The sequence below is a fragment of the Megalops cyprinoides genome, chromosome 12 (assembly GCF_013368585.1).
Source record: "Megalops cyprinoides isolate fMegCyp1 chromosome 12, fMegCyp1.pri, whole genome shotgun sequence".
Classification (NCBI taxonomy): domain Eukaryota; kingdom Metazoa; phylum Chordata; class Actinopteri; order Elopiformes; family Megalopidae; genus Megalops; species Megalops cyprinoides.
In genome coordinates, this window is record NC_050594.1 from 26,733,515 (window position 1) to 26,749,991 (window position 16,477).

The 16,477-nt window shown below is 46.1% G+C and overlaps 1 protein-coding gene across 1 annotated transcript in view; it reads left to right on the top strand.

The window, feature by feature from the left end:
* syne2b (spectrin repeat containing, nuclear envelope 2b) overlaps positions 1-16,477 on the top strand; it is a 118,700-nt gene that overhangs the window by 3,332 nt on the left and 98,891 nt on the right. The window contains exons 2-23 of the mRNA XM_036542304.1: positions 4,137-4,198; positions 5,365-5,460; positions 5,549-5,626; positions 5,802-5,894; positions 6,435-6,622; positions 6,929-7,128; positions 7,282-7,382; positions 7,549-7,638; positions 8,499-8,576; positions 9,184-9,297; positions 9,695-9,832; positions 10,012-10,176; positions 10,313-10,425; positions 10,509-10,677; positions 11,362-11,458; positions 12,526-12,725; positions 13,204-13,368; positions 13,562-13,699; positions 14,053-14,154; positions 14,360-14,536; positions 14,637-14,795; positions 14,955-16,409. Of these exons, the coding sequence (XP_036398197.1) occupies positions 4,137-4,198; positions 5,365-5,460; positions 5,549-5,626; positions 5,802-5,894; positions 6,435-6,622; positions 6,929-7,128; positions 7,282-7,382; positions 7,549-7,638; positions 8,499-8,576; positions 9,184-9,297; positions 9,695-9,832; positions 10,012-10,176; positions 10,313-10,425; positions 10,509-10,677; positions 11,362-11,458; positions 12,526-12,725; positions 13,204-13,368; positions 13,562-13,699; positions 14,053-14,154; positions 14,360-14,536; positions 14,637-14,795; positions 14,955-16,409 (4,178 nt within the window). The remainder of the gene's footprint in view (positions 1-4,136; positions 4,199-5,364; positions 5,461-5,548; positions 5,627-5,801; positions 5,895-6,434; positions 6,623-6,928; positions 7,129-7,281; positions 7,383-7,548; positions 7,639-8,498; positions 8,577-9,183; positions 9,298-9,694; positions 9,833-10,011; positions 10,177-10,312; positions 10,426-10,508; positions 10,678-11,361; positions 11,459-12,525; positions 12,726-13,203; positions 13,369-13,561; positions 13,700-14,052; positions 14,155-14,359; positions 14,537-14,636; positions 14,796-14,954; positions 16,410-16,477) is intronic.

The following is a 16,477-nucleotide window of genomic DNA, read 5'->3' on the forward strand; positions in this document are numbered from 1 at the left end:
TCCTCACAATGAATGTACTTCTGACTGATTCTCACAAAATGGCTCCCATAAACATGTCAGGGTTATTGATGGGACTTCTAAATACACTAATGTGTTTTGCTCCATGCAGATACTGTAACAGCACTCACTGAGGTGCAGATAAAGTGTGAGGTGGGTTTTTTATAGACAGGGACTGAATCAGAAATGGGAAAACCTAGGTAACTCATTTAAGCACCAATCAATGCTGAACTTATGTTTCAATCTTTATCTTTCTGTGTATACAACTGCATGTAATCAGTGAGACAGAAAAACCTACAAACCACATAAAATCCTAGTGAAATGCAAAGGGTATTTGTTTCTCACCATTCTGTGATACTAACACCTTAGCGCTCTGTTCCCTACTTTGAGGTAGCCAGACATGAGTGAGGCCCCTGTTTCATATGCTTCCCTGGCCTGTCACAGGTTATCTAGTTTGCACTTTAGGGCATCATGTACAGGACAGTGTACAGGCAGATGCTGCACACATAAATGTTGTACATTCATTTTGCTTGGCTGAGGTTTGGGTGTTTTGAATGAGTGATACCATCCAGATGCTTTTGTAAGGTCATTGAATTGGCAAAGCATTTGCACAGCAGCATAATGCTCAAAACATATGGTTACATTGGTAAATGTTGGAAGCCACTGGATTGGCCTCCTATCTGAAGGATATTGCCAAGGATAGTATACAGTGTCAAATTATCCAACCCCCCTCGGAGTTTGTGGCATTCCCAATGGTATATACTGTATCCCTGTTGCGTTGTGGTCTTTTCCCTCTTTGCCAACTGCACCCCCCGGTGTATGGCATGTTAATGCCATCCATAGGGTTGTGATTGCCTAACAATCTATCATACTCATACTGTCACACTGTTTGGACATGGTTAGAAGTCTTTACCTGCTTCTAGCAGGGTTGACCATGTGTGCTATGAGTCTCTGGCCTCTAACATTTTGAGTGGGGAGACTGGTTTAGACCTTAACTGTAGACTGTATTGGCAGTGAGTGTCTGCAGTAGTGGGAAAAAGTAGACCCTCCAATCCTCTTGTCATTCTCACTTTCTAGAATGGCTCTATTATTATGTTACTTTATTTAGTTTTTTTTAACAGGCTCCTGTTGGCCCAGTACAGCAGTATATATTTTTGGTCAGTTCAGTGCTGACAGCACATGGTGGCGCTGTAGGGTCTTAACGCTGAGCTGAGGACCCAGGCAGCTACACCCTGACAGGGTACACCCACGCAGCACAGCATTCAACTTCCCTTCAGCTACAGGCTCCTGGCAGCTGAGCTTTGGCAAGACTACAAGGAAGGCACGCAACCCTCACTCTTGCACGCTAACACAGCTGCGTAGATCCTGATTAGGAGAGACTGAAAGCGTGCTGGGGAAGGACAATCTAGCCAGCAGCTAGCTAGCTTTCATTACTTAATTATTTTTTACAATAATGAACACGGACAAACAGCAACCTGCAGAATCATTCCTAATAAGGACAGCTGCTGGTTTGCTAAGTATGAGTTCCATATATTGGGAGAAATAGCTTCAGATTGGAAGCTCTATCTGATGGGTGGATCTGGTTGCCTGGGGTCAAATAGAACATCTCCTTTGTTAGATGACTCAGGCTAATGGAGACTTTCCCTCAGGTTTTTGGGAAACTCAGTGACCATCCTCCTCTGCAGCACTCTCCCTTTGCCACAGTATGTACACTATGTACACAGTGCACTCTTTCTGATCAGTGCAGTAGCTGTTAACACGCTCATACAGGGAGAGGTGGCAGCTTCCTATACTCAGAAAGCCATATCTCTGATGATCTGCCTGTCTTAGTTTTGATGGGGCTATTTGATCCGACGGTGTTGGATTTCATGGAAGGACTGTATGAAAATAGAGCAGAAAATCGCTCTGTCCCGTGGTTACGTGAGAGCGGAGTGCAGTGCTGAGCTGAGGGAGCAGAGGGAGCTGGAGTGCCTCAGTACGTCACTCACAGAACACACTGCCTGCACCGAGCTGTATCCACACAAAAGGCTGCACCTTGATTAAAGCATTTCTATATGTGGTACTTTTGTCAGTTGGTTCCCAGGCTTTTAGTGTGGTAGGCCATTGTATTGCTGCAGTACAGACACCGTGATGTGGGTGAGCACCACCCTGTAATCTTTCTCCTTATCTTTAAGGTGGACAAGTTTTTTTGAATCCGCGCCCATGGGGGCGTGTTAATCGGGTCATGGCCGCTCCTGCCTGGGCATGCTTGGCAGACATGCACTGCCGTTGAGGGTGGGGCTTCTTCATTCACTCTCCCTCAGAACCTGTGGGACAGGTGATGTGCTGCAATACCTGCTGTAACTAGTTATTTGTGCACAACTTTGATGATTCTGGCTCATTTGACTTGCAGCCCTGTGTAAATTCACACAAAACAGGACTGGGCCCATCATGTCCGTGTATCTTCTCTTCAGGCACACACAGGATAAAGGTGCATGTTTTCCTAGGCTAAATTCATAAACATTTCCTACTCGACATGCACAACCGTTCTATTGCACATTGAACAAAGGAAAAACAAAGTACCTACTGGACTCATTATACTGGGCTGATATTCTTATCATGGGTGAGTGTCTATTATGCATTTGACATTCTTGGGTATGAGAAATATTTGTCAAGCCTTATGTTATATCTGATTGATTGCCTGTTGGTTTGTGTGAATTGTCAATTCTAAATTGTGGATTTGCAGACAAAAACTGCAATGGTTTGCTTGTGTAAAAACACTGCAACCAAATTATGTAGGGCAATGACCTGTTCATTCAGTGCCCATGTAGCTAACAACAGTAGCATACTGCCTAATTCTGTATTTCGCAGAATATTGCTACATGCACTTACAGATCCAACCAACTGATGTTCATATCGATAAACAAAACAATGTCATCTGGTTAACCATGGGTCATACAAATGGTTTCTGATTGTAATAAAATGAAAACTCCAGTCAAAATTGAAAAAGTTTAAATTGTGAAATCTGAAAAAAGTAAGCTAATTGATTTAAAAATCACTTAATTGGCACCTTGTAGATGGATGAAGACAATGCAGCTGAGAAAACCAAACAGGACTTCTCAAGAGTTCCTTTATTACAATGAAATATCATGCACTTCAATGCTTCTTACATTAGTGGTTGTTCTTTTAAACCTTCAATGTGTCAAAAAATAAGGTACCGGCCTAATACATAACAATAAAATCTGACTAATAACTCCTTTACATCAGGGTCAAAGGTTGATTTATACTTCTATTCTACATTAACAGCTATATTAAATGTATTTTATGGATAGGTTAGTTTAGAAAAATAGACGTGCTTCCTTCTTCTTAGAGCACTGGAAGGGTTGGTGTCGCTGAAGGGATGTTGTTGCTGTGGCACCATGACACACATGCTGGCCCCCTTGGCCCCTCTCTGTGTCTGAGTCACACTTGGAGCACTTCCTGACTGTTAACATTAGACTCCGGCCAGAGCCAAGACTCCGACCGGGAGTAAAAAGCATAAAGAGAGGCTCTGTGGTCGATCCCCAAAAAGAAACCGCACCCTGAGGTGGGACTGAGCTTGTCCGTGGGTCGCCTATGACTGGGGAAATCCATGCTGTGCGCTGGGAGTAGGCCTGATTCAGGAGAGGTTATTGAAGTTTAACGATTTGGTGAATGTGAGGAGTTAGTTTGAGGAAAATGGAGAGTGATGAAAGTGCATCGACAGAGATGCTTCATGCGGTTACAGACATCACTGACTTTGTGCAGTTTGATGGTGGTAAGTGGACCTCTCCCGCCTGCCTTGGATCCTGTGGAAGCATTTCTTGTGTTCTGATTGTAAATGATGTTAAATACCAACCAATTGCTGATTTTCTTATAAGTTACTGTTTTCCTTTTCTGAAGAGGATATTTTTCATCATCTTTGTGTTATATGTTTGAGGAAAGTATTTTGGGGGGGAAAGGCCAACAAATTGCTAGATGAGTTTCAAGTGGTTTCTCAGTATTTTACATTCTAGAACAATCACTAAAAATAACAGCAATGCAATATTTATAATCAATAACTACCCTGTCTGTGTTCTGTGTTTGTGTCATGCAAGCCATATGGGTTTTCTAGATGTTCCTTACATGTCTGTCTTTTACAGTTGAGCAGGAGCAAATTCAGAAGAGAACTTTCACCAACTGGATCAATGCTCAGCTTGCAAAGGTGAGTCCAAAATAACAACAGCCTTAAAGCTCCTGCCATTACCCTTACAGCTGTTACCGTCAGTAATAATCATTATTCTTTCCTATCTCTCAGGAGGAACGTATTACTCAGTGCAACAGTTTCACCTCTGCACAAATGTCATAGTGACCTACAGAAAATACCATAACAAATTGGCTCATGAGACATTAGTGTCAGAGTGCTTTACAGCACAGGCACTGTAAAATATGCTATCTGAAAATGTATTGAAAAAGGCAGTTTACAAAAAGGCAGTTCTACAGGTTATGCAACATGCATCCTAACGCCTACACAGCCACAACAACAGAGCCGAAAGGCGATAAACAAGGAAATGGCAAATATGAAATCCACCCATTTGATTCTCTTTGATGTGGACAATTGAATGACATATTGAACTTTAGACAGGCCGTCCCACTGCACAATCCCCGAATGACTCCCGCTGGGGACTGCAGTCGATCCCTGGTCTTGCAGAGTATGTTACAGAAGCTTCTGCACCAGCACTGACTCATACGCCCAAATAGTATTCCTGCCCCATTGGTGGCATGGGTCCTCTGAGCGCGTGATAGGGCGGGGGTGCAGTATAAATAGATTCCTGGGAGCAGGAGGTGTAGATGGAAAGCAACATGAGCCTCCCCACGCCCACTGCCTCCTGCCCTCGGCAGCTAAGCTGACAGAGAGCAAGGTCACTGGTAAAGAGAATGACCCCGCAGGCCTGTTGGCCTTTCTGTTTCTGCGCGTTCCGCTTGTTGTGGTGGAAACACCAGAGTGGAAGTGAGACTCCCGTTTCACTGGGGCTGGAGCCTCTTTATGTCATACCTTCTGCTGGCAAATAAGGCACACGCCTCCAAACCCTCCTGCATACAGCCAATCCAGCCCAGACTGCACTGTCGTAAATCCTACAAATGACTGAGATTCCATGCACCGGGGGCAGATATTTCCACGCCTGAACCTTTCTGTCGCTTTAACAAGCATCCCCAGTGTGTTGTGTCTGTAATGAGATTGCAGAGGTGATGTCATGCTCATCAACATTGTCACTGCGGGCCACAATCTAGGAGGAATGAGCAATGCACTGATATGCTAGTATGTTTTGGTGATGACTGTGTGATGTTGTTGCGATTGTTGCTATCCCCTGTGTCTTTGCTGTGTCTCAGAGGAAGCCGCCCTGCATGGTGCAGGACCTGTTCAATGACTTCCGTGACGGGGCACGGTTACTGGACCTGCTGGAGGTGATGAGCGGCCAGCGCATGGTGAGTCTCCCTGGAGGATTCCGTGACGCAGACGTCCTGCTTTCCCTTTGTCCCTGCGGAGACGTGATCTTTACCGTACCTCTTGCAGAACCGGGAGAGAGGCCGAGGTGTCTTCCAGCACAGGAGTAACATCGAGACAGCCTTGGCCTTCTTGAGGAGGAAATCGGTGAGATCCTCTGGCTGGAGCTGGGTCCCAGAAACTGGTGTCCCAGTAACATTGCTGAAAATGTCTTGGTAGCTTTATATATTCAGTACAATGACATTAATGAGCTATTGCAGCATAGAGAGAACATCAGTTTCCCTCAGGCTGTCAGTCATCAATCAGACTTCTTTGAACACAGATCAAGCTGGTGAACATCAACATTCCTGACATCATCGACGGCAAACCATCCATCATCCTGGGCCTCATATGGACGATCATTCTGCACTTTCATGTGAGCCTCCTCAGCTGGACATGGAGTTAGTCTCTAGGGACAGACAGCATGCTTGTAATTCTTTATTGAATATGGCTAGATTTATAGAGAGGAGTTAGCTTTTGGAAAGAAATGGAAGCTTGTTTGATGCCTACTAGGTGTTAATCAATTCAATAAAGTGAAGATTTGACCAAAGAGTGCTGTCTTTAAGATGTTGTTTGAATACTTTCTCTGTCCCTGCTTGGAAATTCATTCTAGAACATTTTACAAAGGTCTACCTGGCATGCATTTATAACAGAGATTTAAGCCATGGTGCCATAATGCCTGAGCTTTCTGTATGTATGGCCATTTTATTGAAATTACAACTAAATACATTTATCTATCATCATATCATGTGCCATCAGCTAAAATAACAGAGAAAGTGTTCTGATCTGTCATGACTAGATTCTCCAGCAAAGAATAAGTTGTTTAAAAGTCCTCACTATTTCTTTAGACCCAGAGGTGCAGATTTCTTCATCTGCATCTGCATGCACATGTGACTGTGTCACCTCATTGTTCCAGATTGAGGAGCTGGCCAGCACGCTGTCCTTCAGTTCACGGCAGTCCTCCCTGGAGTCCCTGGCCAGCCTGGACTCGCGGTCCTCCAGCAGCAGCAGTCCTGTTCCGCGGAGAGGGTCGCCCCTGCACACTCGCTTCCGCATCTCAGCCAAGAAAGCCCTGCTGCTGTGGGTCAGGGAGCAGTGCCACAGGTGGGTCTCTTTCCCTGTCACGCTGCCACCTGACACAGCTGTGAAGACACCAATCCAGAATGAGCACTGCATCGACAGAGTGTGTTTCCCAACCTCGCTGGCCATCTCTCTCTATCTAGGCAAAAGGACTGTCTACACAAAATATTTTTTGTGCAATTAGAGAGTAATTGAAGGCTTGTTTTTCAGAATTCTGTATTAAGGGTGTTGTGCTAAGCTACAGCCACATTTACTTGATCACATTAACAACATACTGTATATATCCCAGTTTGGCTGACCTGCTCTTTCATCCTCTGATGTCCTATTTAGGGCCGGCTGCACCCTTAATGTGAAAGACTTTAAATCCAGCTGGCGGAGTGGTGTGGTTTTCCTGGCTATGCTGGCTTCTCTTCGCCCTGATGTGGTGGACCTGTCCAAGGCCAGAAACCGAACAAACAGGCAGAACCTGGAGGAGGCCTTCCGGATCGCCGAGCAGGAGCTTCACATCCCCAAACTGCTGGAGCCTGACGGTGAGTGGTAACTCTTTCCCAGTTTGTTGAAGAGATTTCCTGCCATTTTATTTGAACTAAAAACTGATTAGATGGTCAGGAAGGTCTCAAGTACCATTAAGCACTGTGTGTCAGTGTGTTATACACCAATTGTGTATCTCTTCACCTTTCCAGATGTTGACATCAGAGACCCCGATGAGAAGTCCATTATGACATATGTGGCCCAGTTCCTGCAGTACTCCAAAGACATGCCCATGTCTGAGGAGGACGTGCAGGTAAATCTCCTGCCTCAAAACCAGCAAAATGTCTTACATTATTAAGCTATTATTATACTGATACAGCATATCTTTTAGCCAGTTATCCCATCTGGGCTTTTTCCTTCTGTTCTTTTGATCACGACGCTGTAGTCTTAACTCTGTCCTGTCTTCTGTTTTGGTGAAGATGCACTATCTGACTCCACCTAAGAGTCTCTCCCCTGTCAACCTGCCAACTCACTTCACTCCTGCCATCTCTGCCTCCCCTCTGCGCCAGGTACACTGCTGCTTCTCCTGTGGGCCATATTCCCAGCATGCACATGGTCGAAATAACGTGCCTGTTCATGCCGAGACATTATTACATGTAGTTGATGTTTTATCATATTTGAATTTTATTTTTCCTTCCTTGTCATATCTTGGTACTGTATGAGACACTATAACAGGCAATATATCACCGTTTTAAAAGTATTTCACAATCACAGCCTGTTTACTGTTACCGTTCCCTTGGACTTGATCTCATTTCCAAACCTTTTTGAAGTTGTTAAGCCCTTGTTAAGTGCTCTCTTGCTTATATGTGCTGACATTTATTGTTTGGAAGAGGGTAGGTGGAACTTTGCGATGACTTGGCATTTACAATAGCATGCCGTTGCTCAAAGCGAAAAGGATCTCTTAATGTCAAAGTAATTAAATGACGCTGGGGATTGTCTGGTTTAAGGGCTGGTGCACATTGTTTAATTCATTTTATCCCTTAAGCTACAATGGGAGCGCCTCACATCCTTGCAAAATCAGTGGTGCTCAGAACCGGAGAAATATCCTCTACTAAAAGTTGAGTAGTGGCTGTCAAGGCGCAAAGAATGCATGCCTGATCAGTCTAATCAATCTGTTTAAAGTTGCAACCAGCACCATATGTCACCCTGTGTTCATCTTCAGTTACTAGTCATGTCCCCTGAGGGACTTTCTAAGCGATTAGAGCATGTGGATCTCTGCCAACAGAGAAAAAAACAGATAAAAGATCACTAATGTTTCCCACATTGAGAGCTGTCGATGAGCCGTGTGAGGGTAGTTCTGTGCACTGGTGTTCCTCGTCTCTCCTGGCTTTACAAGCTCTACAGGCCTGACCGTCTGTTCCCTGACCAGGCTCACCTGCTCCAACCCACTCCTATCAGAGCAGCACCTTACCAAAAACCCGAGCCCTCCACACCTGCTCTTCCAGTGGTAAACACCCTATGCTTATACCCAGCTCTCTGCCTGTTGCCCATAATGGCTGTTTCCTGGGTTTCGTGCTGCCTGGTGGTGTGTTTTCACTGTCAGTTTCTCATCACAAGGGCAAATCACTTTACTTACAGAAACGCTGATGTTGACCTGCTTTCACCATTTTTGTGTTTTCTTTCATGTTTGATAAGTACATGTGCAGACTTATCCGAGGTGCTTCCCTCTCAAGAAAGAGAGGGAGGGGCCTATAAGCACCTTCTCTGTCTCCACCCACTGACACAGCATAAAGCACCTAATAGAGAGCTGTTGTAAAGTTTTCATGATTTATGATTCATGAAAATAACAGAAATCATAGGATGGCTTCTAACAGTACAAATAATGTCATTGCATCGCACCGCATGAATTTCATGTCTTTTCAGTAAGGCTAAAATGATACTTCACTGAAATTGATTGAAAAACCAAAACAAAATTTTACGTGAAAGATGCAGCTTTATGTGGCGTAAAGTGTAATTTTTATGTGCTTTTGTTGTCAATGTCTTGTGGCTCTCATGTTTAGTTTGCAACTGCCCCTGGCTTTCCTGTCAGTAACCACTCTATGCCATGACCCTAGACCTCCACCAATCAGAAGATTCGAGAGGTGACCTGCTGGCTGGTACAGGCCTATCAGGAGCTGCTTGAAGGGTGGGACTCCACTGAAGGCGAGAGCTATGCAGAAAGATACCATGTAAGAACCACACATTACTTCCAGCTGTTTGCAGGGCCAACACCTGTGTTTCAGAGCAGATACCTGTGGAAAGAAAACAATGCTGTCAGGCTACCATGACCAGTCAGATGCAAATATAGTTGGAGGGCTTCATGCAGGATGCGTGTGTATGGTGTGCATCTTTGATAGAAAAGGGAACTCACACACAGTAAAGTATGTGCAAAATACATCCTAATGTCTGGACATTTAAGATTAATTTTTCCATTATATTTCCCTATAAAAGGAAACAGACCTCTGTTTGGATACCATTGATGCCCTGTACATCTTTCTGCTACTATTTGCCAAAACAACAGGATGTGTTTGGCTCTTTATGTTTCTACATGTGCGTGTGTGTGTGCGTATATGTGTGTGGCTCCAGGTGTTCCAGACCTTTGTGGTGTCCTTCAATGAGCAGCGGCGGCCGGTGATGCCCCTGCTGACCGCCATGCGGCGCACCCCTCAGCTGAGCGAAGATCAGCGTGCCTTGAGAGGGGCCTGGGACGCCCTTGCCGAAAAGGTGAGCCGCTGCCTCACATGCTATCTGTCTTCACGGTGCCCACGGTAAGAGAGGGAGGACAGAATGGTGCAGTGTGGTGTGTGAATTTTGCGTGTATGTGTGTGTGTGCAGGCTGTAGACAGTGTGAGACAGTGAATGGTTATTAATGCAAATTAATCTCCTTGTATTTGTGCTTGCAGCTGCGGGAGTACAAGACGGAGCTGGACCTGAGTCTGCCTGCCCCCCTGGACGCAGTGGGCAAGTGGCTGCTGCGTGTGGAGGGGGTGCTGAACGAGGACGACAGAGACAAGCCAGACCACGCCCGAGCCGCCGAGGAAGCCAGAGAGAAGATGGAGCTGCTCAAGGTGCCTGCCTCCCTGCATCTCTCTCTCATTCACTCCTCTGCCCCACTGTCTCACTCTCAGTGCTTTAGGATTGCTGTAAAGGGCATAGTAGGGCATGAAAGTGAACCATCAATGTGATATCATGTTTCTCTGTCAGACCTCAATGGAGGAGATGGGTCATCAGCTGAGAACCTTTAACTCGTTTCAAAACATGGATGAGTATGGTGCCATTCTGGTGCCAGCAGATAAACTGGAAGAGATTAAAAGAAGGTGGGTTGAAATTCACCCTCTTGAACCTCCAGATGACCATGACACAGTGTGTCTGAGCCACACAACGTGCGCTCTCTCCACAGGTTCACCAGTGTTCGCGTCACAGCCAAGTATCACGGAATCAAACTGGAGTACCAGGAGCACCGGCACACGGTCCTGGACCTCCTGGGCCGGATCAACACCAAGCTGCGCTCCTGGAAGCGGCCGTACAGCTCCCCGGAGGCCGTTCGCATGCTGCTGCAGGACTGGCATGTGAGTGACCCGCTGTCAGGGCTCTTCACCAGCACAGCTGAATGAGCGCGTTCCCCCCCGTGCAACTTGCATACATCCTTTTTGGGGTTAGATTTTGAATTGAGGCTGGATTTTAAATTAATGCAGGCCTTGCTGTTGTGTGGAAGTTATTTTTAGTGACCTGGTAAGGAATGGCACCCTAATTTTATACTTCTAGTTCCTAGAATAAATCACTTCTGGAGCAGAGATTATTGTTTCAAATGGGTTTCTCTTTAGTAAGATGAATATAGTAATCTGTAATACGAGCCTTGTGTGGTACATTTGTGTGAAACCTCTGCAGGGTAATGGAGGGTGATGTAACGCTGGAATGAAAAATTAATCTTTATTTCCCACTTCTGTTTTATGGAGCCCGGCTCTTTACTGAGTTATAAACTGAGTATAATGATAGTTAGTATGTGCATAGTAAGAGTATAGGGTGAAATATTACACAAAGTAATGTAAATCTGACCTTACATATATCAGGCTGTTAAGGGGGCAAAACAGAACCGCAGCCCCCCTGTCAGTAATGGTTTGGCAGACTGGTGTGAGGATTGCTTAAGGCATAGCAGAACATTTGCATGAACCTAGGGGAAAGCACAACGTTCACATATGACCCATGAGCAGCTATGCAGTGATGACCAGGGCTTTTCTGTTGGTTCTGCTCAGGACACTGTGGAGAAGCAGGACCTGGTTTCTCTGCTGGAGGCTGCCCTTCAGAAACTGAAACTTATCGCCAGCAAGTACACCAGCAAATCTGCCCTGGGTAAGATGGCATGGGTATGTGTGTGTGTTTGTATGTCTGTGTGTGTTTGTATGTGAGTTGTTGCCAAGCAAGGCTCCATTCCAACATGTCTGTGCCAATCTTAAACTGAGCTTGCAAATCTGTGATACTCTGGAGAGCAATGAAAACACAAGTAAGATCTTTCAAAACTGGGCCTGGTACCAGCAGAAAACATGGGGACTTTTTACAGTGAAATTGTCCTTTTTGGATGGAAGTTCTGCTGCAATAAACATTCTTTGGGACTCTGTTGGAGCTCATATTATCTCACATCCCCCACTTGCAAATCTAATGCCTCCCACCGCATAAATACACACTAAAAACATAAGTCTTGCTTTAAAATGAATGACATCCAAGTTTTGTTTTTGTAGAAGAAAGTAAATACAGATAACAGACTGTACCTGACAGTACACTACAGTCCATGCTGTACTATGTGGAGCTTGTTTAAAGTGATTTTCCGTTACACCTTACATTGATGACAGTGATAACATCCTCAGTCCGAGCTCAGTGCAAGGGGATTGCAATAAATATTTTATGTTTGTGTACAAGTTGTGTACAAGTCACGTACCTGTTGTTAAATCGTAACCTTACGAGAGAGCATTTAAAGTGGTGGCTTTCATGGAGTGCTTCTGTTGTAGTTTTTATTTTACTTAATGCGTTTGGGTTATTAGAAAACATTTGTCCTTTGCCTGCTTGTGGTGCCAATGTGTGCTGCTGCTGAGATTATGAGGTGATGTATGATGAGTGGTACAACATGTTGCACAACATGTAATAGGTAGAAGATGGGGACAGCTCTCTTGATGAATAGGAGTTACTAACAGGTCATCACTAATTTTGGAAGCTGAGGCGTTCCCAAAATGTAATGCCATTGCAAGTACGTCCAATTTACTATACTCAAAGTGCCTACATGCGAGGCATGTTTGAAGGTTACCATGTCCTGAAACGCCTACAGTAAGTGCCGTTTGAGTTACTGATGCATTACTGATTTATGATTTCTCCCTTCTACCCTCCCCCGTCTCCCTGCCCTGTACCCCTCTCCTTGCTCCCTACAGCGGCAGATGCCAGCCTCATTGCCCGGCAGATGAAGGAGCTGGAGGGTGAGAGTGTGGTGAGCCTGGAGGCGGTCACCGCGGTGAAGAGCACAATGCGCCGCGTGCTGTCTGCGTGGGGCTCCTACTGCGACTCGCTGAGCTCTCTGCAGGCCTGGCTCGAGCAGGAGTCTCACTCCCACAGCCACTCCCAAAGAGCAGAGGTACCTGTCCAAGCTAGGCCTCGCCCAGCACCAGCATCAAGGACAGGACTGTACAATCATGACATTTTATTCTTCTCACAATAAAGTGTGCAAATATCATTAAAGGTGCATGTATGTTCAGTATATTATATGGAGAATAATGGCACTGTTAGAAGTACACCAGAAGCCAAGAGGTGGGGTGAGTGAGTGAATTAATAGTAAGGGTATAATAATAATAGATTTGTTCTCATCTGAGAAGAGGGTATTTTTAATATCATGTGCAGCATTGCATGTGACACAGATATTCAGACAGCTTGGAATACTTTTATCTTAATCTGTCTGTCTTTTGTATGCCCATATAACAATATGATATGTTACTGTTAAATGAAACTTTGGCAGTATTATATAGGATGTAATTTAAGAGTAAATAACTTATCTTGGATGTTTTAAGCATTTCGAATGAGCAATTAACCTTGAGGTGTGCCCCCTTGTTCACCAGGTGACATCCGAGTGTCTGTCAGAGTGGACCTCCCGCCAGGCTCACCTGAATGAGGTGGGGAACTTCCTGACTGAGGTGACAGATCCACAGACCAGTCGTGCCCTGGCAGAGGAACTGCGAAGAGTCAACATGCAGTGGGCCGACTTCATCAAACGAACCAAATTTGTAAGCCAGGATAGTTCCCATGATTGTATTCCTAATTAGGAGTCACGTTAGATATGATTACCTTATCAAATCAGTCTTCAGTCTTCCGTCTGTCAAATCATCTTAACGCATTGCTAGTGTTAAAACTACTGTATAGGCAGTAAAGGTTATAGTGGAGTATCTAATATTAACCATGACCTTACTCCCTATCAAGGCCATAGATTCCCAGGCCAGCAGCAGCCCAAAGAGCCCTCAGGCTGTACAGGCCCTGTGTCGTGAAGCAACCCAGCTGATGAAGGAGCCAGTGGAGGTGTTGTCTGGCCCTTTACGCACCTACCGGAAGAGGCTGCAGGTGTGTTACACTGCCTGAGTGACACAGCCCAGTCTGCCTGTTGTCTAGGATGTTTTGGCATACCTTTGTGCCAGATGAGCTAATCCAGTGATTAACTCATGAAATGAGGCCAGTGCTTTGTCATTTGGATGGGTAAATCACACATTATTATTACACTTTAAATGCAATAACTGTGAGGACAAATGCTTTGGGAGTAGTTGAACAAGGCATGTTATATAGAGAAGTACAGGCGTTTATCTTAGCCCAAAGCACTGATCATGCTTCAGCAGTTACTGCTTCAATAGAAACATGTACTGCTTCAGTATGAATTGGCTTATTTCTGTTTAAGCACTGATTCCAATTGTTTGTTTCAGTTCATGATGAACAGGATAAAGGAGGTGGACTTTGACTCTCTCACCCAGTCCCCTGACTGCTCAGCTGAGACTTTGCAAAAACTCAGAAACACCGTCCCTGAGGTACAGCGTGATGGCTCATTCCTTTTCCATTTCCAAATTGTCTAAGTTTGAGACATGAAACTATATGACTAGCATCATGATTGTGAAACCTTACAATTACTAAGCTCACATCCCACTTCAGGCACACTCCACTCAACTTTGTAAATTGTTGAAAGCAGGCATCCACACTGACATGTGGTGTGTGTGTGTGTGTGTGTGTTCGCAGGTGATGCAGACACTGTGCAGAGCGGAGCAGGTCTGTGAGGAGCTGCAGCAGAGTGTGGCAGGGTTGGACGGCCGACTGGCGGAGCTACAGCTGTGTGAGACAGAGGCGAGGGAGGTGTATCAGCTCCTGAAAGAGGGGGAGCGGAGACCCAGCCAGGGTCAGGACCCTAGGGCCAGGGTAAGGATCCCCCCCATGTGTGTTATTAATATATTTTAAATGATGCTAGTAAGTTCATGGATCCATGCATTTTTTTGATGTGTGATTTTTGTTCTGCTAGGACTTTATCTCTCGAGGCTTGCAGCTGGAGGGGCAGGTGGTGACTGAGGAGCAAGACCTCCAGGTTATGGTGATGACTGCACAGAAGAACTCTCCTCTACAGTACCTGATAGAAACTGTGATGCAGGACAGAGTCAGAGCAGCAGTAGCGCGATCACAGGTGCTTAGTTTCATTTTTCTGAAATCTTATTGATTTGAATGGCATCGACTTCTCTAAGGACAGTTCTTTCTGGTCATTGATTGGTGCTTTTGCCTCAGTATTCTCCAGTCTTTGGTTAATCATGCATGTTATGATCAAATCTATCATCTGTTCTTCCAGGAGGCTGTAGGGATGCTCAGCTCTCTTGGTGCTAGACGAGAACGAAGCCCTGCTGAAGACCAACCACCCCCCAAGATATTCATCCAGACATACTCTGAGGATGAGCCTCAGACTCAGGCTGACATCCAGTCCCAGCCTGTCCCTCACCCCCAGGCTCAGCCTGTAGCTCAACCCCAGCCTGTAGCTCAGCCTCATCCCCAGCCACTGCCTCAGCCCCAGCGTCCACCTCAGCCTCAAGCTCTGCCTCATCCTCAGCCCCAACACCTAGCTCAGACTGTAGCCCAACCCAAATCTCTTTCTGAGGCCCAGAGTCAACCTCAGTTCCATCCCTTGCCTCAGATCCACATTCAGGAATACACCGAGCCACAGCCACAGTCCTACACCTATGCACAAGCCGTGGCTCACTCACTGCGTAAGCCCCAATCAGAACCTGAGCCTCAGCCACAGCCAAGGGTAGACATCCCAGCTGAAGCCCCCCCCACGGTCCAAGCTCATACCGCAGTCCACAGCCAAGCAGTGTCTAGGCCTCATGCCCACACCCAGGACCAGTTCCAGGCTGATACCAGGGCTCCAGTCCAACCTGAGCAACAGTCTCAACCCCATGTTATTACAATGGGACAAGGTCGTCCCCAGCCCCAAGTCCAAGCACAGACTCACCCCCAGGTCCAGCCCCAAGTCCTTGCTCAAACTAACAATCAACATCAGTGGCAACCCTCACCCCAACATCAAGTCCAGAGCCACCATCCCCTATCCCCACCACAACCTGGCTACCAGCCTGAACCTCAGCCTCCTGTCAAGATCTCCCATCTCCAGACCTCAACCCAGTCACAGCCTAAAAAGTCCCAGCCCTCTGTCCAGACCCGACCTTGGCTCCAAAAAAGGGGGCAGGCCCAGGGTCCGCCACAGGTGAAACCACAGCCACAGGAGAAGATCCAACCCCAGATGCAGACTCAAGCCCCGGTCCAGCCACCACCATGGAGTATTACCAGAACTGAAGGATTACCCCAGCCGTATTCCTACACCCAAGCCCAGATTCAGAAACAGCCCACGGCCCAGACCCAGACCGAGGCCCGAGTTCAGCCAAAGCCCCAGACCCAGGCACAGCCTCATGCCCAGACTAAGGCTCAGGTCCAGCCTCCTCCATGGGCCCGTAGTAAAACTGAATCACTGCCTCAGATTAACCCGCAGGTCCAGGCCCAGGTCCAGCCTCAGATCCAGGTCCAGCCATACCCACAGCACCAGGATCAAACCCAGCCACAAAGTGTACCTCGCACCAAGGTCCCAGCCCTGGCACAGGCCCCTCCCCAGGCTTACACAGAGGCTTACAGCAAAGCGCAGGCTCTGGCCCGAGACAGGTTTGAGGAAGCCAAGCATTGTCTACAAGACCACATACTGGAGGTCATTACAATCTTCAATGACAAACAAATTTCAGAAGAACAAGCAGAAAAAAAGGAGGTACCTAGAGTCATTTTTTAAAATAAATTGACGTTATTGCATTATTTGTTAGTCCTTTTGTGGTCATA